The sequence below is a fragment of the Octodon degus genome, unplaced genomic scaffold (genome assembly GCF_000260255.1).
Source record: "Octodon degus isolate 3935 unplaced genomic scaffold, OctDeg1.0 scaffold00002, whole genome shotgun sequence".
NCBI classification, from domain to species: Eukaryota; Metazoa; Chordata; class Mammalia; order Rodentia; family Octodontidae; genus Octodon; species Octodon degus.
In genome coordinates this window covers 6,458,129-6,476,618 of record NW_004524578.1, presented here as the reverse complement: position 1 = coordinate 6,476,618, position 18,490 = coordinate 6,458,129, and the positions used below count along the sequence as shown (strand labels likewise).

Below are 18,490 nucleotides of genomic sequence, written 5' to 3'. Positions count from 1 at the left end.
CCACTCTGCTATACCCTTTCCATGATGCTCTTCCTTACCCTGGACCCAGAAACAAAGCGGGCAAAGAGACCATGGGCTGAACCTCTAAAACAATGTGCCCAAATAAGTCTTTCTTATCTTAAAATTGTATTTCTCAGGTATTCTGTCCGAATGACGGGAAGCTACGACACTAGCCTAGCACCCGGGCAAGTTGGGCTCACAGGCACAGAAGAGGGAGGTAGGTGACAGGAGATGGTTCCAAATCCAAAAGCTGAGCCAGGAGAACCTGAGGTGCTGCAGTGGGAAAGATCATGCACCCCAGGTGCAGTGGCACACACCATGATCCAAGAGTTCTAGGAGGCTGTGGAAAGAGGAGTGTAAGTTTGAGCCCAGTATGGGCAACACGGCAAGACCATGTCTCAAAACAAAAAAACTAGAGGCCACAAATGGATTCACTCGAAACCAACAGAGCATTATGCACCCATGAGAAAGACACAGCACACGCATCTTACTGCCAGTCTACACACACACTTCCGTCTGTTGGAGCACAGCAAGCTCATAAATAAGTGGGGGCAGGAGGGATGTCAGGGGCTTGTCTGGCACATGGTACCTGAAGCATTGGTGCGGATATACAGGATTTCACTCTTGGCCCCACGGATGTGGTCGTTCTCTACCATGGTGAGGGTCACGGCCTTGATGTAGACTGCGTACTGCGTCCAGGGCTTCAGCCCTTGCAGCAGGATGCCAGGCTCCCCATCCTTGTTGGGAGGCAGGTCCACATCCACCATGTTCCAGCTGTTGGAGCCACAAGCATCCTGTCCGTCATATTCAGTGACATTTTTAAATGGTCTGAAAGATAATCAACCAAGTGTAAGGCATGTGTTGGGCTCTGGCTCCGAAACTCCTTACTTGTAGCAGTTTTTTTCATCATTAAGTAAAACGAAGCACAGTCATTTAATACAAACATCAGATTTGATAAAGGATTTTGAGAAAACAGAAAAAAGGAAGCAGCTTCTAACATGAGTTGTTCACAGCATATTCTGATGCTTAAGTATCTTATAATATTCAAATATTTAGTTTTCACATTGTCTCAGAAACTCAGCTATGACTCAGTGAAATGAACAGCTGACGCAAAGTATCAGAGGGACTTCAAAGAGAGCAGAGATCTGTGTACAGATGCATGGCTGGGTAGGAGTTCTCCATTGATGAGATAAAGGTGCCACTAGTCACCAGCTTCTGAAACAGGCATTAATGTGACCTGCACGCTGTCACTACGGGAGACCACAGGGGATTCCTACACATACAAACACTGATCACAGAGCTGGCGAGACAGCTCAGTGGCCTAAGTGCCTGCTTTGGCAAGTGCAGGGACCAGGGTTCGATCCCTGGTCCTGCATACTATGTCGGCCCCACCCCCAGGCACGCTGAACCTGCGACCCAGTCTGAGCATGGTGGTGCATGCCTGTAATCCCAGCACTGGGGAGCCTAAAAACAAGAGGATTACTGCAAATGAGTCCAAGCCATGTAGTGAGACCTGTACCAAAGACATAAATGAAAACAGACAAACACGGAATGCCTAGCCGTCACCATCCTGTTTCAACTTTTGTCACTGGCTATGCCAATTCCAGGACCCTGGCCCAGCAGGGGGAAGGAAAGATGGTAGAGGCTGCCTCTGCCTCTTGCTCTAGGGAAGCCAGGCAGCTGGGACAGACATACGCATGAGGTGGGATCTGGCTAAGGCGACTGCAAGAACAACCCAGATGAGGGGGTGCAGGGAGGAGCAGGGAGACCCAGCAGAGCTGCAGCCTGGAGGAGGATGTCATGCTGCACAGACAGGCAGATGTCACCTGATGGCGTGGGAAAGCCCCCACTAGATTCTGGGAGAAGTCACAAAAGGCTGGAGACGCCAAAGCCAAAGCCGGTCTGTGTCTCCACTCCTTCCTTTGTTTGGGGCTCATGACCTTGAGCAGTGGCTGGGACAGGCCGGTAGATGCAACTGGCCAGGCTAGGGCTTTACTCATGCGGGTATAGCTGGAGTAGGGGTGCATGAGTCCAAAAGTATTTCAACCAAGTCATGTGTCACAGTTTATGACACTTCAGGGCGACCCAATCCTCTAAAATTTCAAGCTTTTCAACTCTTAGGGTTTATTCAAACATCTGTAACTAGCACTGAACAATGAACAGCCCAAGCTATCGTGGGATGGAACCTTGGGCTAGCTGGAAAGCGCATGTGAGAGGGAAGCCCGCACTCAGCCCAGTTTTCCATGGGGTCGCTGCTGGCTTCCCTCCAGACAACACACACAACATCCAAAGGACGGGGCACCGCTGTGCCCAGGCCCACTAGCGGAACGCCACCAGTGTGGAAACTTACGCCTCCTTGTAATAAACAGTGAAGCTGATGAGGTCCCTGTAGTCCGGGGGCCGGTACCGGTGCCAGGTTATGATCATACGGTTCTTCCACGTGGTGGTGGAGGTGAAACGTAACACGTCGCTTTCACCTGGGAGACAGAGGTACACCAGTGAGTGACAAAGATCTCTGAAAAGACACTGATCCGAGCATTCCTGCCCTCCTCTCCAAAGATGGCGTCCCTGTCTGGACGCTGCAGGTGGCATTCTTTCTACTAGCAACTCAAGCATTTCACTGTGTGAAGACCCAAGTGGTTGTTTGTTCTAGTTCAGTCATTGCTCTGGCTATGTGCCCAGGGAATGGACGTGAACCAGCAATTGTTCCTCAACCTGAAAGAACGAAGTAGGTGCCTCTCTTGGCCATCCCCAAGCTGCTGACTGCCAACGGGGGCCTGGTCACATGAGAGTGAACTTTAAGCTGGACCAGGTCTTTTGAGGAAACAGCAGCTAGTCTGCAGGTGTGGTGTCTGGCTATTCCTGCGCATCTCCCTGAGGCAGACACAGGTCTCCAAAAGGACCACAGAAGAACTGCTCTTAGCCTGACCTGGAAATAAAATTGGAAAGACATGGAATTTCCTAGAGGTCTCTAGCGAGGGAACCGGGCTGCACTGGGCCCACCCGTGTGTCGAGCGGAGGGGAGCCGTGGCGGCTGTGGTCTAGCCCCTAGGGATGCTGCCCCGAGCCCCTATGGTCTCTGCATCAGGTTCCACCTGCAGTGAGAGCCAGCGAAGAGCTGACTGCTGCTGCATGGCTCAGGAGACCCAGAACTCTGACTGCTTGTCCTGCCCCTGTGTTGGCCTGAACTGGATCATGCACCAAGGAGGTGGAGCAGAGAGATGGAGGGGAGTGCCACCCCAGGAAGTCTTCTGCATACAGGGGCTTGGCTGAGACCAGGAGCACCTTGTATGCCCTACTGGTGTAATGCCTAGGGAAACCACCACTGCACTCTCAGAGGAGAATAACAGCAGCTGCTTTTGCAGCTTGACAGGGCGGGCAGGCTGAGTAGGGAGAGAGCACTTTGAGGGTGCTCTGATACATCTGCTTCTGCCCTGGTCTCAATAGGGAAGCAGGCAGGGGCCCGGCTGTGGGGAGGGACGCTGGCTACACCCTACCCCATGCTGGCTCACCTCTCTCCCCCCTCACTTCCTCAGGGGCTGAGTGTCTACCATGCAAATCCATACACGCACAACACAAGCATTGGCCAACTGTTAAGCAGTTTTCACAGACCTAACTCCGTGTGTGTGTGTGTGTGTGTGTGTGTGTGTGTTCAAATCACTGTGATCACAAAAATTATTCTACCTTTTTTAATCTAAAATCAAAGGTAGAAACATAATTTGCCTTAACTACCCCAGCCTATGCAATAAAGCTCTGCCCTCCTAAAACCTTGTCTCACACAGAGTTAATGAAGGAGCCACACACTGTGACACCTAAGAGTTAATAAAGGAGCCATGCACTGTGACACCTAAGGCCTAGCGCCATGCTGGCAGGAAGGCTGGGCTAACGGAGGCTGGGCTCCATGTCGGTGAGACCTTAACATCAAAGCTATATCACCAGAGCAAGGTTATGATTAGATGGCTCAAAATCTAAACAGCTTCATGGATATAAAGACGCAGGCTCAGCCCATCTCTCTCTGCCAGGGTAGGAGCAGGCAGGGGGCTGTGTGGGTGGGCTGGGGAGCCTGTGGTCCCCAACAGCTGTTTGCTTATGGTCCCTTCCACAGGACATGGAAAGCAGAGCTGCTGGACCTGTGTGCCCACACAGAAAACGACACTGAGCTGCGTGCTCCGCGAGCACCTGTTCGGAGGCTGGGTGGGAACCTACTTTTCGATGCAATACTGAACACGCAGACACAAGTGCTTGGGAATGCACGTGGACCAGGCAACATCCAGACCCGCTCCCTACTGGCTGCGAAGAGGGGAAGATGTACACAGGAACGGGCCTAGGATGGCTGGTGGCCTGCCACGGGAAATGGGAGGGGTCTCCCCAGTGCACTGGGAAGGCTGACAGGAAGAAGGCCTGTGGTTAGCATCGCTGTGGAGCCCCCAGAGGGCTGAACCCTGTCACTCACAGGAGGCTCGCTCGCCGTTGTTCCTGGTGTTTATATCCCCTTTGCTCTGGCGCCCTTTCGTCCCCGTCACTTCCTCCATGCGGTAAATTTCAGAAACGCACAGTTTGGGATTGAAAGCGAAGTACATCTTCCCTGACTTGATGGTCAGGTTGCGGTGGTCCCAGTCCCACAGCTGCTGCAGGTTCTGGTTGTCCAGGACGTAGAAGGAGTAGTTCCTGGGGGCAGAGACATGGATGCTAGTGTACCTGCCCGTGTCCGTGGGCCACACCCATCTGCTGGCCCAGCCAGCATGGCTTCCTCTGTGGTGCTCCAGCTCCACAATGCCTTTCCTTTACCAATACAAGATTTAGTTACTGATGCAGAGAGAGAGAGAGAGAGAGAGAGAGAGAGAGAGAGAGAGAGAGAGAGAGAGAGAGACTCTTAACCAAGGTAATAGCATGAGTCAAGGGCAACATACTGAAATCAATAGGACCTAATTAATTTTATGATCTCTATTCCAACATCTAAGGCTCCACACACTAGAGGATGCTCCTCCAATCATCCCCTAGAAATGCTGTTGGTTGTTTATCTCAGAGCCAGGTATGTACTCTGCACTTGAAATCTGTGTGGGAGAACAGACACGCTCTGCTACCCAACCAGAACGGCTTACATATTTGCTGCAAAGCCTCCCGTTATCCTCAGGAGAAACTCCCACCCGTGCCCAATCAGCAGTGCATGATGGAATGGGAGACAGCTGAGGGGCAGGCAGCCCTAGGCTGTTCCCTCTTCTACACACACCTTTCATCCCAAGACGGTTGCACTTTAGTCCCTGCAGGTACAGGGAGGAAAGACGTCATCCAGATGGTCCTCCCCATCCCAGGGTGCCCAACTAGGCAGTGTGACTGTGTGTCTAATTCACTGGTTCTCCATATTCTGTGTGTATAAAGTTTGCTCTCAGAGTACAAAACTCCATACTTGGAGTTTCTGATGCAGGGGTCTGGGGTAGATGGAGACTCTGCATTTCTTCTAGATATTAGGTAATGCTGACACTGCCAATACTAGGATCATCCTGGAAAAACTACTGGTCCAACAGAGGCTGAGCTTCAGCAGCAAGGTGGTAGAGGCCCAGAGCCCAGCTGGTTGGCCATGACTCCTCCCCCAGTGCCCACACTGTCCACTAAAGGCAAGATGTGAAGACAGTCAACAGGGGAAATTACTACCAGTGGCCACTAGGTATGGGAGAAACTGTGTCTTGGGGGGTGAAACAGCACGGTGTAGGTCCAGCTTAGAGACCTGACCTCGGCTTGGCCTTCCTCGCTCACCCCCCAGGAGAAGCCAGCAGGCAGTGCCACGGCTGATGGTCTGAGGCTGGTGCATCAGTGGGTCTGTTCCCTTGGGCCTAGAACCCTTCTCCCACATTTGCTCCACACCTTTGGTTTCTTTCTAAGGTTCCCTTAGATCTTAGATTTGGGGAAGCACTTTCAGCTATTTCTGAGATTCATGCAGATGCAAGAAACGAACATAGCCAGGACAAGCGAGAACGCTGGAGTCCTCTTCTGCCCCGGAGGCTGTATGCACTGGGCACCTCTCTGCACCTGCTGGGGCTTCATCTCCCAGCCAGGACCTCCAACCAGCTGGTCCATCTTTAGCTGAGTCTTTCCAGACTAAAGCACCAGCTGCTGGGACAACGTTGCCAAGCAACATTAGACACCTCCTCGGGAGTTCAGAGACCGGGAGAGAACTCAGAAATGGAGACTATGGTGTGGACACGTCATTTGAGGGCTGTAAGGCTCAAGGCAAAGACCTTTTGTCTTGTCTGTGGCATCCTTTACTCACTGACAGGACCACAGGGGCATGAGCAGGTGGCAGCTGAGCTCCTTTTGGCTTCAATAGCCCTAGTACCCAGAGGGGTCACGGAGCTGAGGTGGAATCGGCTCTGCCACCTGGAGCCCTACCCTTCAGCACAGGCCCTTGGCACAGACTGGGGTGAGAGTGCCACCCACGCAAGGTCAGCACCTTGGCGCCACACCAGGTGCATGCTCCCAAGCCACTCTCAGGACACATGTACACCCACAAATGAGTAGTGAGGACATGACAGTCAATACAGATCTCTCGCTTCTGCATCTGTGTCTTGACAAAGGAATCAAAGGCATTTTCCAAGCGTCTAGACGGTGACACAAGCCTGGCTGGGCCTGCCGTCCCTGGAGACATAGCTGTTCCTGGTCCTCTCTCGCTGCTGGTCAGGGTCATTAAGCACCACCCGACAAGCACACAAGGGTCACAGAGATAGAAATGGGTTTGCGCTAGGTCCAAAGGAGAAGACTGCAATGCCACTGCCAAGCCCAGTGGGTCTGGCTGCTCTCTGGTCCCTGAGGCACGCCTGGGGACAAAAGTCTCCTTACTGGCAAAGAAACCTCTGGGCTGAGCTTGACGTAGGGACTTATTAATCAGGTCAAATTCCCCCTCAATCCAGGATGAAGCCTCTTTTAGTAAACTAATTTCACTAGTAGGAAATAGAGCTGCACTGAAAATACCTTCTGAACAAAACATTCTTCTCCCCATGGGAGGAAGCATGAATTATAAATCAGGAACTTGACAATGAATGGCAGGCACACTGAAGTTCTGTGTATTTGATTAATCACTTTGAAAAGCAAGATTATCTTTTTATAGTAAACAAATATTTTTCACAGCATTGTGAAAGCTGGGAGCCAGGATACCAACATCAATAAAACCCTGGTGCTACGGAGCCCGTGGAAGGTAAAGAAAAATATAAATAAAACCCGTATCGAACAATAATCAAGCGTTTCATTAGCTGTCTGTTTGTCATGCTCTTGGCTTTCCAACCCCAGCTTGGGGTCCTGCTCCCACCAAATTTCTGTGATCAGATGATAATTAAGAGAGGGTAAAAGGCAGAGATCTGTCCGCACATCTTTAAAATAAACTTGCATTTTCACTGTTCCTTAAAGGAAATGACTATCCTAGGAAATTATTTAGTAAGTGTGATTTCATAGTTGTTTCCAAGCTCACTGCCTTTACATTCGTTGAAGTTTTGGGCATTTCATTAGCTCCCGATGGTTCTATAATGCTCGGGTTTTGTTGATATTATTTTCTTGGCTTTCAGCCTTCTCAATGTTGTAAAAAACCATGTTTCTCCACATGGATGGGCCCCACCTGCCAATCTGTGTACACCAGCTGGGGTGGGGCTTCTGGAGGCATGAGCATGGCATCATCGACACGGACTGAAGTGTGTCACTGTGGCCACATGGCAGGGCCATCCTGGCTCCGAGTGTCAGGAGCAGTGTTCCCCCAGGAGCAGGAGGGGGAACAAGGGCAGGCACAGTAGCCTGGGATCTGAGCAGTCCTCAGAGGACAGTCCCTGGCACAGGGTTCAGAGCCTTCTAGTTGGGAATCCCAAGAGTTGATCTAAGCCCTCTTTCTACCACTTGCTCAGTAACAACTCTAGGTAGTGTGTTTGGCTTCTCTCTGGCTGGATTTTCTCAGCTGCAAATGTGAGGTACCTTCTCTGCTCTCTTCTGGTCCCGAGGCCAGTTGGAAGAACTGGATGAGGTACATATAAAAGGGTACTGTGAGCTTTGAATTATCTCACAAAGGTGTGGGATGACCTCTTCTGCTCTCTGAAGTGTCAAAGACCCCAGAACAAAGTGTCAGAGAACAGAAAAGTCCTATGCCCTGATCCACTGGTCCACAGCCATGGAGGTAGGCAGGGACAGTTCCCACCTTTCAAGCTCAGCAAGAAAATCTGCAAATACACACGCTAAGTTCAGTTGGTTTCTCCAAGGAGAAACTGCTGCCCTCTGACAGCTGTCTCTAGAGGGCATCAGAACGCAGCACAAAGTCATCCTCGGTACCAACACTCTGCAGCTGATGCAGGCCATGGCCTCCTCCCTGCAGAGGCCCCCTGCAATCCAGCTGCAGATGGCTGGCTTCACTGTGCCCGATCCTAAATTCAGTACCACACCATGCACTAGGGCTTGGCAAGGGCAGAAAAGTAAGCCTAGGTAAAGCCAGGCACCACACAGATACTCAGAAAATATTTCCTCTTGGGTGTTTTTAAAAATAACTTTATTGGAGTATCATTTACATGCCAAACATTTCGCCCATCACCAGTGCGTAGTTCCACGAGCTTCTGGGCACTTACAGAGCTTTCCAGCCATCTCTGCTACCCATTTTCAGACATTTCTATCACTGCCAAGGTCCTGCGCTCCTGCTGACATTCCAGCTCTGCGCCTGGCCCCAGCTATCACTATCCACGGTCCCCACCACTCGCTGTCCATTGCCTTTTCTGGAAATTACATACTACTGGGAGCACGGCCTTGTGTGCCTGGTGCTCTCCCCTATACCGTCTAATGTCTCTAAGGTCACTCGTGTTCTTACACGTACCACGCTACTTTCCTTTTTACTGTTTACCAGTACTCTGCTGTGTCACGTTTTGTTTATGCATGCACTCGGTGATAAACATCCACATTATTTCCAACAGGCTGGGTTCTGCGGAAGGTGGCGGGCTCTTACAAATGCCACGGCTATGCGCACTCACACACAGGTCTTGTACGGGCATGCTCTTGTTACTCTTGGGTAGATTCTGGAACTGCTGGTCGCATGGGTGAGTGTGTATTTTTTGAAAGTCTTAGGAAGGTGTCCAAGTGCGGCTATGTCTCAGAGCTGCAAGAAGGTGGTAGGAAGGGCTACAAAGTCAAGTGCGTGTGACAGAAGCACAGAAATGCCTGAGTGCACCTAAGGTATTTTTTTTCCTCTGAGAATTCAACACAGGGCCTTGTGCACGCTAGGCATGTATTCTTACCACTAAGCTGCAACCCTGGGCTTGCAAATTTTTATCATCTACTACTTCCAAGAATTTTTATTCACTCCAAGACAACAGAAGAAATCTGACTTCTTTTTTGTTCTGTTTTTTCAGGCCCAGGGACTGAACTCAGGGCCCCTGTACTGAATTATAATCTCCAGCCCTTCTTTTCTTTTTATTTGAGACAGACTGGCTGTGTTGTTAAGTGACTCACTGGGGTCACTTACGCATACCGCTAGGCCTCAGGAAACTTAAAATTTTAAGAACTTACTTACTTGATAGTATAAAAAAAATGTCCAAATCAGAAAATGTTACAGATAGATACAAGAAACATTTGCTCTCTTATTCAAGTGCATAAAAATTATAGCCATCTTGTGCATACAAATTATAAAACCCGTTTCCTCTGTGAAGAGCAGGCAGACCTTGATTCTCTTAATATCCCACACCATTTGCTGGCGACAGGATTACACAGAGCAGGTCATGTCCCTGCGGACACCCTGGCCATCTTTCTGGACAAATGGAAGAGCATCTGAGGTATGGGTGCCTCCCCTTCTTCAGTGAAGATCAGCCTGTCCTGCCGAGAATGCTGCTAGCTGTCGCCTGCCGAGAATGCTGCTAGCTGTCGCCAGCTTGCAAGTCAGGTATGAAACCAGCTCACAATGATGGTGAAAGGAAGATCAGGGGGCCCTGGGTGAGGACGAGGGGCCTCTGCTCTGGGTGATGTGCTTGAGCTTCCTTGAGTCTGCTCAGGAGATTTCAAGCAGGATCTCAATGTCATCTTGGAAAACCAGTGCTGCTGGGTTGGAAGAACTTCCATATAATGAATTACTCCTCTCATCAAAATAAAAGTCTACTGAACTTTCATCCCATCTGACCAAATGGAGACACTTATCTAGGTTCTCATAGCTACAAGAACGGTTCAAGAAGTACAGTATGTCACGGCAAAAATGAAACAAAAACTATCATCTTACTCATAAAGTGCTCTGGGGACGCAAGCATAGGAGAGGGATGGAGCAATCACTCCCAACCTCTGCTGCACAGACCAAGCACCCAGAGCTCCTGAGAGAAACAGAGATGCCCGACTCCCACCTACCCTGGACACTGACTGCGCGAGAAGGCGGTGCACAGTGGAAATTACAAACCTCCTGAAAGCCTCCCCCTTCCCAAGGGATTCCTGAGGATTCTAGTGTGTAGCAAACTCTGGGAAACGCTGGGATCAACATCACCCTGGCTTACACCAAAACCACACTGAAATTAAAATCCAGATAGCTTCGCTAATGCTCCTCTACTCTGAAACCTCGAATGTGCTCCAGGACCTACCTAAATTATAACCTCCACACCTGGGTGTGACATCTTACGTGGTCCTAGTGCCACCTACCTCCCCTGGAGTATCTGTCAAACAGGCCCCAGGATGCCCCAACTCGTCATCCCTGCTCCTGCCACTCCTTCCCGGAACTGCCCATCCTCACCCTCTCCTCTCTCTCTCTGGAAATCCTTCAAGGCTTATCTCATACGCCATCTCTTCTCGAAAGCCGGCAGAATCTTCTCCCCAAGAAAGGCACACTCCTTCCTTCTCCGGGACCCCCACCCCAAGCTACGCGCTGCGCTCCACGCATTCACCTCTTCGTCCCACCTCCTTCTTTCTGCCTTCTGTCTTTTCACTCCTTGCAGGAGAAATGGGGTAGCAGCTACAGGTACAGGCCTAACTGTATCCCTAGGCCTAAAAAGGGGAAGAAGTTAGGTGCTGCTGCTGGTCACCCCTGAAACAAACAGAGCTCCCCAAGAGTTCAAGGCAAGTGGAGATGAGCTATGCCTTTGCTCACAGCAAAGCAAGGCAGCCATGAGAAAGCAGCTCCCACTAGGAACGGCCAGAGTCTCAAGGGCGCTGGCCGGAGGCACAGCCTGGAGGAAGCAGCATGCAGGCTGTCCTGGGGGCAGGGCAGGGCAGGGCAGGGCTGGCCCTTGCCTGGGAAGACCCCAAACATGTGCATCCTTAAAGGTCCAACTGGTACCTTGGGTTGTATGCAGGTTTCATATAATGAGAAATACATCCTAAATATCCTGTGAATAAAACCCCAGCTTTAATTTTAGCCACATTTAAATGCATGATAAATTTACTTAGTGCACAATGAAAAGGTAATCACACCACGCATTAACTCCTAATAAAAACCAATTAAAGTCTTCTCTTGGCCTTCTCCTCTATGCCTAGCACTTGCTCAAACCTGGGGAAGAAAAACAGCCCCCAAACAGCATATCCTTAAGCATTCAGAAAATTTGACAGCTACAATGTGCCAAAGTGAAAGTACTTAATGAAATCTGGGATTCCAGAAATGAAGTACTTGGAGGCAAAAAGAAAAACAGAGTTCAACTCGTCTTTAAATTTAATACAACAACGACCAGCAGCTCACTCTGAAAAGGTCCCTGCTTCCCCCCAGATGCAGTCGCAGTTAGGGCCTGGCACTCTCCTTAGATTTGCAAAGAGAAAAACTTTTCTAAACAATTAGTGTTCCCAGTGGGGAGGACAGAGTGCCTTTCCAAGAGGGAATGAAGAGCTGCCCTCTTTCTCCTTAGCTATATCAGATGATGGAATTTTAGGAATTCAAGACTGACCAAGATTTAGTCTGAGAAAGACAGGGAGGCTGTGCAGAAGCCCTTCTGTGGTAACTTTCCTCAGTTAGGGCAGATAAATCTTCAAGGACAACCTCTCCCATGACCTTCCCACTCGCTTTTCCCTAAATCATTTCCCCAAATTCCGCTAAGAAGGAACCTAGCCCTTCACTAATAACTCCTTTTAATCTGTAAACCTTCACGCAGGGTCAGCGAGGCGCTCTTCTGAAGAGTGAGAATGTGGCAGGACAGGTGTGAAGGCACAGGCTGGCTAGTGGCTGGAAAGAAACGAAGTACGCAAGAAACACCAGCCTTTATCCTCTGGTGAAAAGCCCACGGCTGTTTTAAAATCTCTACCATAAAGCACATCTCCGCAGAAGGCAAAAGTTCTATCAATAGCAAAAATCCTATAAGCTAATCAATGAAAACAATTTCAGGAATCAAGATTACTTTATCACAAAATGAACTGACCATATTTTACAAAGTCCCTTAGGCTTCAATATTTGGAAGCATGCAATGACTTTTACACAGTTCAGTGCAGCGCCCTCAGGCAGATATGGGTCACGTAAATCATAATTACACTGAGAATTAAGCAAGTTAGACTGATTACTTTCACTCTTAGAAGAAGAGTCCCCAAAGCATGGCGCACCCGCACCTACAGGTTCCAATTCAGTAGGAAGGAAAACATCCCTGTTATCCAACATAACAACATCCTAGGAGTGGAGAACTACAACTCTGCACACGACTCTGCCAGGAAAAGGCAGCCCGCACCCAGGCAGCTGGGCAGCCCCTGGTCCCCTCCTGGGTAACAAGCAAGGGCTCTCCTTTTCACAAACACTGCACAGGTGCGCAAACACTGTACTTTGTCGCAGGAACATAATTTCCCATGAAACCTGTAGCACTTACCCTTCCAGCTGCTCTTCCCCTAAGATTTGGCGAAGGTTTTTCAGGAAGGACAAGGAGACCAAGGCATGGGAATGGCGGATCTTGACGTAGCCGGTCACCACCTCAATGAGCCCCATGAAGTTCTCCAGTTCCGACGCAATGTTATCTGCATCAAGAGAGGGGCTGTGCTGTCACTGGGTGAGGGAGCGGGGGGACGTGCTCAGGCCCATGCAGCGTGGTATGGGGAGCGATTCAGGGGAGTTGTGTGTGGGGAGATGCTCAGGATGTGGGCACACGGCCATCATCTCTTGTCACAAAAACATACTTCTTTCACCTTAACTTTCAACAGCCACTTCTGGGCAAGACCTCTGAGGCAGGAGAAAGCAAATTTCTAGGAGTCTGGGTTCTGCAGATCCCAAACTGATTAGCAGAATGTAAAATCATAAATATCAGACTGCCAATTAGCTCAGGCTGACAAATCCAGGGGATGCCTTCTAATGGGCTCTGTCAGCAGCCAGACCTGCCTCCACAGGACAAGGCCCTGGCTAATAAACAGTATTTTCTCGGTCTCATTAGGAACTGCCTTCACTGTGTTTCCAGTTCCTAAGATACGGGTTCTATATTTAAAGATTCCACCTTACTAAAACTGGAGGAAAACAAACCGAATGTACAAGGGCTATCTGCAGGTGATTTTCCCCCTTTTATGTGAGGTACTGAGGATTGAATCCAAGGCCTCACACACACTAGGAAAGCATGCTACTACAGAGCCACCTCCCTCATCGTGAAGATGCATTTTAAAAAAGCCATTCCTGTATCTCTTTGTTTTCTATAATGATCATGTATCACTTTCAAAACTAAAAAATAGAAAAAGTTGTTAAAAATATTTTAAAAATCACATAGAAACTGTGGATTTCCTTTCATCTTGTTAGCCCACACTTTTCTTATTCTAAATAATAGACATATACTTCAATTTGACTTGTGCCAAAACTACCATAAAGATTTTACTTCGGTATAATTCAATGATAGGAGTTTACTCTGTCTGATTTATAAAGTATTAATTACTGAAAGGTACTGTTTTGATCTGATATGATAAAAATAAAAGAATGGAGTGTTTTCTTGAAGGACAGGGCTTACATTTAATGGCTTTTCATGAGAAAGTAAGGGAAAATTCAAATCGGAAAGAGGAGAGGCTCCACATAGTTGGTGTTTACTAAACAAGAGCTTGAATTTGAGCACGGCACCCAGTGAGCCGTTTAGTGAAGGGATGGGGGCTCCTCCACAAGGCGTCCCATTGCCCTAAGCAAAACTAGTTTCTCACAATGGACATGAACTGGGAGACACACTTCCTTCATGCATGGAGATGTACCAGCTTCTTCTCAACTGATACTTCTGTATGGATGGAATTCACAGATTGCATTTTTTATCGTTGAGCTAGAATGCTTGTTTTTAGAAAAGCAAGTTTAGACACAAGATATGTTTGTTCCAGGGATGAGTAAGTTGAAGAGACTATAATTAATGTAGCCAAAGCAAAGAGCGTAACGAGGTGGTCTCCACTGTGAAGGGACGGGAAGTGAAAAGGGGGCAGCAGGAACGCGAAAGGAAGGCCTCAAACCTTGTGTCTTCTGTGTCTATACCGTAAGAGCAGTGTGCTCATTTGACAAATATAAAGGAAAAAAACCCTCAGATTTACAGAATATTAGTCCTTTCTTTTTCTCTTCAAATGAAAGGAAGTTCTTCACAAAAGGATCTACCCAAACAAAAATTTTCCTTTCAATGGCAATGTCTTCCTTTATTTAGTCTAGGCGACAATATCAGTACCCTGACCAAGTAGCCCCAGTGGTAGAGAAGTGAAGACATTACTAAAAGCCCTTGTCAATCAAACATCAGAAGGGAAAAAGTCAGGGTGTCACGCTTTGCACAAATGTGATTTAGGGGCAACTTTCCAGAACCGCCACCTTCTGTGAACCAAGGTGCTTCTACAGGGGCAAGACTGATGCTGTAGTGTATGAGGACTCATCATTGTGTCTTACGGCTTCCAGAAGGAAGCTGGGAGATCTACCACTCTTCTGGCTTTCAGAAGACACGACAACATCAAGTTCTTTCCTTCACTGCATCTCTTCAATATATGTAAGGAGGCCAAATTCTCTGGACGTAGAGAGGTGGGGATCTGGCCACAGAGGGAGCGGGCAAGTCATGCTCTAGTCCCCTAGTCGCTGCTGGATTCCCTATGTGTTGGGACTGGCCTCTCCGGCACACCATGTCACTGACGGATGAGGGGTGATCCCTTTTATAGGAATAAGCTGTACCAGTAGCTGAAACACAGCCTGCCTCTCAATCTGTGTTTTTATCTGGGAATGCAACTCAGAGAAGAGACATGCATGAGGGTCACACACTCTGTTGTTTCTCCAAACTGTATTTTAGTGGTGACTTGAGGACCAGACCAGGAGCTACATGGACTCAAGAAAACCCAAGATGTAGCCTCCCATCCAGGGGTGGGGGTACTCACTGCCTCGTCGGATATTAATGAGCAAGTTGCCCTTGAGGATGGTGCACCCTTGGAGCATCTGAGCCGAAGTCACAGAGTCGATGGTTTTTGTCTTCTTTTCTTCCTCACAGACCTTGGGGCAAGGACCTTCACATGGAATGCAGTACATGCTATGGAAGACAAAGAGGCAGCTGAAAACACAGAGAACCAAGTCTGCCTTCTTGCAATGAAGAACTATAAACAGGCTTTCTAGTTGCTACTGGAGCACACATTCTGAAAAGCGAGTGTTATGAAGTGGACGGGTGGTCACTGGCTGTCTCGTGCTCCAGCCCACCCGGGATAAGCTGTTCAAAGTGCGATCAAAAGAGGAAAGGAGCTATGAAGGAAAAAACACAATGCTTGTTTCCAGACAAAATACATGACCCGTTCTGGAAGCATGTGTGAATTCTAGGCTGCGCACAGGGAGCCAGCTGGTTCCACGTGGGAGACACAGACGCACAGAAAGAAAGCTCTGAAGGCTCAGGAGGAGAATGAGGCCGCTCTGGTTCTGCAGGCCTTGCTGCATGCTCAGGGCAGCAGCCAGGAGAGGTGGAAAGGGACAGTAACAGGACTGTGGCATCCCTGCCACCAACAGGCGTCTGTCTCCTGCAGTCGGTAGCCCACTAAATCCCCACAAGGGATTCTAAAAGCCATGTGTGCGGCACAGACCCATTATTGTCTTGTTCAAGCACAACTGAAATTATTTTTTGACAATGTTTTGCAGAAACTTGTAAATTGATCCAAATGTTGTTTTTGCTGCACATACAATAAAAGCAAGGAATTTCCAGGACTTTGTAATGAGATCCTGTTCCAAACGCTATCCTAACCATACCACGAACTACCAGGAGTCAGAGACGAGACTGGCATTTTTCCTGCTTATCTGCCATTATTTAGGGAACAAGACAAAATGCAAATCCAGCAGCTCCATATTCGAGATCTACAGCTATATGCAGAATCAAGGTTACAAAGTCAGGTCGATTTCCAAGCAATTGATGGTACAGCCTTATGAGACGTGTGTGACGTTGACGGGGAGGGAAGTCGGAGAGCCACCATATTTAAATTATTGTTGTTCAATGGTCTTTACTAAGCTTCATGAAGATAAAGAAAAGATATAAGAAAAATGTGTAAATTAGAGTTGTTTTTATTAAAGTCCTTTCCTCTCCCTTAAAATACTGTATCTATGACAAAGACATAGGAATTCGCTATGTTTAAAAGCTAACAGGTAAACAAAATTTCTTGGCTTGCTCTGTTCATGCTGGAGTCCTGCAGAACTGGACCCACCCAAATAAGGAGAATTCCTCCTCCTCCTAATATCTCAGGCAATGCTCTCCTTTCCACCATGGGCAGTGGTTTCCCTTCTGCATTTTTTTAAAGTCTTCGGCTGTTTCTTATTTATCCAAATAAGATATGTTTCCTTACCCTCCCTTTAAAAAAGTTCTGATTTTGAAATGATTGTAGATGCACAAGAAGTCACAAACACAGCAGAGGATCCATGAACCAGCCCTCCACTGAATTTCCTTCAGTGTCTGCTACATCTTACATAATGATAACACAATTTCAAAAACTGAAAATTAACACCAGCCCAACACAGAGATCTGTGTGGTCCCTACTGTAGTCAAGACCCCTCTGTGTGACCCATTTGTGGCCACTTTCCCTCACCCTGGCCCCTAACAGCCTTAGCTCCTGGCAACTACTAATCTGTTCTCCATCTCTATAATTTTATCATTTGGAGAATATTGAAGAATAAAATCACACAGTATGGGGACCTTTTGAGACTGGATTTCGGTACACAACATCTCGTCCCTGGGATCCATCCAAGTTGCAGTGTATTTTGGTGGCTTGTTCCCTGCTATAGCTAAGTGGTCTTCCTGTGTGTGGAAACATCATAGCCCACCTTCACCATCTACCTTTTGAAAGACAACTACGTCGTTCTAGTGTCTGCATATTACAAATAAAGATGCTCTAAACAACACAGTGCATGATTTTGTGTAGACATGGGTTTTCATTTCTCTGGGAGAAATGTCCAGGGCTGTTACGGATAGGTTGTAAGGCAGATCCTTGTTTAGTTTCCCTCCATCTTCTATTCAGGGAGAAAATTTTGAGCTACACACACCCCTTTATTAAAATGTCTAGAATTCATTTAGCACTTAAAATGATTTTGCAAGGAAGTGTTTTGCTTATGTATTTATAGATTAAACTTCCTCAACTTCACTCTGGTACAGAGTATAAACAGTAGTTAAAAAATATTTTAAAGTAAGTATTACACAGGCCTCACAGGCAGAGAAAGGGTATTTATTATTTCTTGATAATGTTTTATTTTAAAATGGAAAAGGTAGATCTGTAGCTCTGAGCAGATTATCAGAATGGGCAGGGGAAACAATGGCTCAATTCTTTAATGTGCTGCATGGGAAGAAAACAACCCTGGGAAGCCAGGGCTCCACTCTGCCCACCTCTGATACCTCCTGGTGGCGTGAGGAACTGCACATGCAGGTCACAGATGGTGCCACTCCTGTCCCCAGACCAGGGCTCGGGAGGACGGTGATGGCTCCACTGTGGCCAGGCCTCTCCTTGATGCCAGGCACGGCTCTAGGACCCACAGTACATACTGATACAGCTCTCTTACACACTAAGGATGTGCTATAGTTGGATCTCAGACCTCAGCTTGACACCATTGGGAAGTGGTGGAAACTTGAAGAAGTGAGGCCTCGTGAGAGGTCTTCTGGCCACTGGAGACAGGTCCCCGAGGGGCAGTGGGACCTCAGCACATTCCCTCGGATCTTTCTCTGTCTCCAATGCATTCCTGGACATGAGGCTCTATTCCATCATGTTCTGGATCAATTCCCAATACCCCCAATATACCAACACCACCAGCTGCTCCTAGAAGTCTGCAATTGTAGCACTCTGCGAGGCTGAGGCAGACTCTCAGCTTCAGCCCAGCTTGAACAAGTAGGGAATCAGCAGAACCATCATAATAAGTAAAGGGCTAGGGGTGCAGCTCAGTGCCAAGACCCTGGGTTTGATCCCCAGTACTGGGGCGGGGGTGGGGGGGTGGGGTACAGAGTTGGGTTGGGGGAGAAACAGAAAAAGAAGAAAAGTAAGTCTTGGCCATGTGTATGTAACACCAGTGCAGGAAGGTGACAGTCCTGCCTGGGCAACTATGGAGATCTGATCTCTCTCTCTCTCTCTCTCTCTCTCTCTCTCTCTCTCTCTATATATATATATA

General features: G+C 48.3%; 1 protein-coding gene across 1 annotated transcript in view; it reads right to left on the bottom strand.

Moving 5' to 3' along the window:
* Igf1r (insulin like growth factor 1 receptor) overlaps positions 1 to 18,490 on the bottom strand; it is a 284,489-nt gene that overhangs the window by 39,178 nt on the left and 226,821 nt on the right. Inside the window, exons 4-8 of the mRNA XM_004623262.3 lie at positions 15,250 to 15,398; positions 12,765 to 12,909; positions 4,454 to 4,668; positions 2,351 to 2,477; positions 590 to 828 (exon numbers count right to left, since the gene is read on the bottom strand). Of these exons, the coding sequence (XP_004623319.1) occupies positions 590 to 828; positions 2,351 to 2,477; positions 4,454 to 4,668; positions 12,765 to 12,909; positions 15,250 to 15,398 (875 nt within the window). The remainder of the gene's footprint in view (positions 1 to 589; positions 829 to 2,350; positions 2,478 to 4,453; positions 4,669 to 12,764; positions 12,910 to 15,249; positions 15,399 to 18,490) is intronic.